Source organism: Berghia stephanieae, chromosome 11 (assembly GCF_034508935.2).
Source record: "Berghia stephanieae isolate SIO BIC M18660-M18661 chromosome 11, UCSD_Bste_1.3, whole genome shotgun sequence".
Lineage (NCBI taxonomy): Eukaryota > Metazoa > Mollusca > Gastropoda > Nudibranchia > Aeolidiidae > Berghia > Berghia stephanieae.
In genome coordinates, this window is record NC_088370.1 from 17,487,413 (window position 1) to 17,492,412 (window position 5,000).

The 5,000-nt window shown below is 38.2% G+C and overlaps 2 protein-coding genes across 4 annotated transcripts in view; one reads left to right on the forward strand and one right to left on the reverse strand.

Annotated features, from left to right (window-relative positions):
• Nucleotides 1-5,000, reverse strand: part of LOC144956294 (uncharacterized) — a 29,777-nt gene that overhangs the window by 21,235 nt on the left and 3,542 nt on the right. The gene's annotated exons all lie outside the window — the stretch shown is intronic.
• The window catches only part of LOC144956293 (uncharacterized), a 19,921-nt gene that overhangs the window by 14,307 nt on the left and 614 nt on the right, over nt 1-5,000 (forward strand). For both annotated transcript variants that reach the window (XM_078886776.1, XM_078886775.1), the window contains exons 4-5: nt 1-143; nt 3,855-5,000. The exon at nt 1-143 is cut by the window's left edge and continues 112 nt beyond it; the exon at nt 3,855-5,000 is cut by the window's right edge and continues 614 nt beyond it. In XM_078886776.1, the coding sequence (XP_078742902.1) occupies nt 1-143; nt 3,855-4,265 (554 nt within the window). In that variant the 3' untranslated portion in view covers nt 4,266-5,000. The remainder of the gene's footprint in view (nt 144-3,854) is intronic.

Sequence of the window (5,000 nt, forward strand, 5' to 3'; positions counted from 1 at the left end):
GACATCAACAAATCCGAATCTACTTCCTCAACAAGACGCCATGCGCACTGCAATGGGCGATCCAGAACGAGGCTCAGTACAATTTCACCCTGGCGTGTCCCGATACCACCTTCCTCTTCATGGAGGCGGGGGAAAACATGATGGTGAGTTTTCGTGTTTCATTTTATCAATGGGTATGATCTATAGATAGAATGCAGATGACATCACCCGGCTTTGGTTAGTTATTGCCATCCGCGATGTGAGTAGGTTCCACTAAAACTGCTTAACCAGACTATAAAATTCTGGTTACACAGAGTTTGTGTGACCGTTACTAACCGGATGGCAATGTTATGAACTCCTTGGCCAAGCGCATTCTATCTATATTAATTTTCCATGTGCTGGCGGTCATTGGTCACATTGCAAAATGTGCTACAAATGACCCACTTAGTGAAAAGTGTTCACAGCTCTTGAAATATCTAACATCACGATTGGATATTTTATTCAGCTTAACACATGGGTATGTTTATAACTTTTATAAACAAGGCATCGTGTTTACATTTGTTAAGAAATATCCAATCGTTGGACAGCAACAAATCATGTGAGTGATGACCTGGTTGTACGAAAACACGAATAAAGTTCACTCCCATTGCAACAAGTTTTTGTTGTTGTTGTTGTTGTTGTACGGCTATTTGGTCTTGTGGTATGACACTAGCCTTCGGATCTGAAGGTCCTGGTTCGAGTCGCGTTCTGAGCGGCGCATTGTTGAGTCCTTGGATGGAAAAGGCTCTTTACACACATTCTCTCACCTTACTCAAATGGATAATGAGTAATTAGCCATTAACAGCGTTGTCTCGGACGGAATGCTTCATTGTTGCTGTTAGCTAGCACACCTTGTACAGTGCTTTGTGCACGTTTAATGGATATACTCTATATGAATGCTGAAGATGGATAATCGCATCGCTACAGTCGTAGCCTTCGTAAACTCGAAGCCTTACAATGACCAATAAATTACCTGTCAATTGGATTCAATAGTCTGATGTCACGTCGCCCAGCAATGGCGGCCATCGTCGTTCTAAACAAAGAAAATCGGTACTTTATATTCTTCATGCTGGCTAGAACTTTTCTTATGTCTTGTGATCAGAATGTGTAAAAGTCAAAACATGATCAGGCTTATAATTTTTTTTTTCCTCTGGATACGCTTTTATGCACCTCAGAGAAATATTTCATAAGGACGTCCGCCATTGTTCCGATAGTTTAGAGCCAGTTATTAAGTTACCATGCGTCATTAAGAGGGAAGTGGCGTGACGACTGTTGAAGCGTATTGTTCAACCAAAGGGATAAATAGTCTCCTTAATAAGCACTACTAAGGTCGATTCACTTTTCACTGTCTTTTGGTGGTGGTCGCCTCGTATTGGGACATTTCAGGGGAGTGTCTAGCTAAGAGTTAATGAAAGCTACACTCCAATCCTCGCTGTCATCAGCAGCCCTCCTCAAGATCGAGTCATAAGCCATGTAAAATATATATATATATATATATATATATATATATATATATATATATATATATATATATATATATGTATATTATGTATTAAAGCACCAACACCACACACTCACACCACAACACATATATATATATATATATATTATATTATATTTATTTCTTTATTATTTTATTTTCATCATCTCCTCTCTCCACTCCTCTCGTCTCATCATCATCATCGTCATCGTCAAAATCACCATCATTTTCACCATCCAATATCAGGTCAACTTCACACTATGGTGATGATGGCTTTTCAATCTCGTTTGCCTTCTGCTTAGTTTTGTGAGGAAATAGAACAGTTTTTATATATTTCATTCTTTGGAGACGTTATTGAGCGTTTTATTTGTATTCGACGGGACATTTTCCTCTCTATTTCTCTCATCAATGTATAATTTTTAAATGCCAACAATTCTATAGACATTCTCTAAAAAGTTCAATTGATACCGACGAATACTTATTTGCAGGTCTGATAACCCAAACAGGAACAAAAAGTACGACGCCACACCTGCCAAGCAAAGAACATTTTGGTTCCACACTTAAAGACAGAATCAAGCTGTGTTCTTTACTACAAGCATGGTTGCTTTTAAAAAAAATCAAAATAATCGAATTTTTCTTTGCTAAATAAATGGTTCAATGTTTTGCACCGGATTGTCAACATCGTTCGGATAGGGAGGCTTGTGGGTTTTACCGATTTCCAAGTCGAACCACTTTTGGTTGCTGTGAGCGTTGATAAGAGGAAGTGACGTCACGACTTTGGACCCGTGCGGCTATGTGGTCTAGTGGTATGACACTCGCTTTCGGATCGGAAGGTCCTGGGTTCGAGCCTCGCTCTCGGCGCATAGTTGAGTCCTTGGAAAAGGCTCTTTACTCACATTCTCTCACCGTACTCAGGTGTAAAATGAGTACCTGGCCGTTAAACATCGTTGTTTTTGTCCGAAAAATTGTAATATCGCCTAACAGGCGTCATGTTCCGTCCTAAATGTTAAATGTTGCTGTTGACCAGGGACCCCATGTAAAGCGCTTTGAGCACGTTTAGTGAATATTGCGCTATAAAAAGCTCAATTTTTTAAAATTGTTATGAGTATGCGCTCATTTCTGTAATTGAAATACTCTCAAACCAACGCAAAATATTGCCCATTACAAAAAAGTGAAATCAGGCCCCATAATTACGTTGGAGACGAGACCTGCAAATATGTGCACTTAGGTTCAAATTGTACTGTCTTCATCATTCTGGCCCAGCCGCCAACTTCCAGCTTTATCAGTTTTATGGTTGATTATTTCGCTACTATTCTAGTGGAACAATAACGAAATAATAAATAATATAATAAATGACACTTGTTGAGCGCATTCCATGTACCAAACATATCAAAGCTCTTTACAGATTGTCTTCTATTCTCATCTTGGACTATCTAAGCCTCCGTCTAAGCGGAAAACTATTAGACACACCATTCGCTAATTTTTAACAGATAATATCTGTTAAAAATTAGCGAATGGTGTGTCTAATTATATTATAGTTGTCACATTGAAAAAAATAGGGAGCAGGCACTGGAGTAAGATAAAGATATGAAAAGTCATATATGGAACAATGGCAGACATTCCTTTCATCAGGAAGGTTTGTTTGTTCTGCATAAATGTTACAGTGAATTACATAATCAGTCGGATGGTGAAAAGGTGTGAACTGAGATATTGCCAAGTTTAGTTAGTAGGTCAATTTTTTTTTGTCAAAAATGAGTTCTTTTCATAAGTGATTAAATCAATCCTATTGTTCAGCTTCGGGAAACATCAATGCTTAATTCCACTTCTAAATATTTTTTTTACAGCTAGTCAAGTTGAAAAAAGTATGAAATTTGAGAAAAGTTGCTGGATACCTTTCCCATACATCTGACCATAACTTCATGATTTACTTCAAATAAAGATTAATATGCTCTGGAGAGCAAATTTTCAGAAAATGAAAAAAAATAATAAAATAAATGGAAATCCAAAATGTTTACATTCCGACTGATTATGTCATGCACTGACACAAATCTTCACTATCATTTAAGAAGAGAACACTGTCTTACTCCCGAGAATAACTATCAATTATTAAAATTTTGGCCAGAAAACTCGTCCTTCGAGTATCGATCTATTAAAATGGCCGTTATCTTGACCAAAAAAACCTCCCAAAAAACCCCTCTCAAACCTGATACTATCTATGCCGCAATTTGTAAAACGTGGTATTTTGTATTGTTTTGTTAGAGTACGACTGTACAGGGGAATAACTTGTATAGTTTCTTCCAGAATTACTTTATCGGGATTAATTAATGTTCGTTGTTTTTGTTTTTTCTCTCCACAGATCCATCTGTCGTACGTATCAGATGGATGGGAGGCTGTAGCCCAAGAAACGGAAGAATCAGTCAGAAGTGTTTTCTTTGAGGAAATATGGCACGGCGGATGTCCACATACATCGATGTGTTTCCGGAAAGTAGACAATAGACGAAAGAGCTCTACCATTAGTAATGTGACAAGTTCGGAACTGGGAGGGAGCGGGAATAATTTGTTAGGAGAGTCGGGGAAAAGTACAGTGACGTCAGAGATGAGCCAGGGTCGAGTGAGCGAGATGGAATGTTCTGAGATAAACATTGCTTTGCGGTTGAATCAAGAAATGTGTGAGAATTTGAGCGTGCCATTGAACGTTCTGGCCCACAATCTGAAAGTAAACATTTGCGACACACAGGTTAAAGTGATTGATGAAGGACCGAGTTGATACTGTAATTAAGATGATGATGATGATGATGATGATGATGATGATGATGATGATGAAAAGTTGCAGCTATTGAAACAAAGTTAGGATTTTTAGTTATATTCAATTAACATTACCATGCTAATTTAATCATATAAATGCAATTATACTGACAACATAACATTTTGTGCAGGTGACTATAACAAAATGAGGGTAGAGACTTTCCTCGCGACAAAATGTGCGCAAACGATGGCTGAGTTAGAATTCTTCGCAAGTAAGAAATGATATTCAATGTCTCAAATGTGGCTGAGTACCACCTGTAATGATCTCCCCCCCCCCTTTTTCTAAAACGGCCACCATTGAAACCGCCACTGCTTCGCAGAAGTCCCAGGTTTGAGAGTTTCTGGCACAATGAGGGTTATTTTAATCGATTCATATTTGGAGGACGCGTTTCCTGGACAGAATTTCAAATGCGGGTTGTTGTTGTTTTTTTTCTTCTTCAGAGCACGGCTTTAAGTTAAGGGTTTGTTTGTTCCACGAGACATGTACGTTTATCTACAATTTTGACAAAGTGTTGTCTTCACCTTTCCTACAAAAAGAAAAGACCCAATAGTTAATCAGAAGCTTTAGCATTAAACGGAAAGTAGCAATTGCTTGTTACCCTATCGCCAGAGTGATACTCTCTCGCAATAATTTTTTTTTTTACCGATATGTGAAACAGGAACAGCGACCCAGTTTTTTGCTATGTTGGTGGAGAAT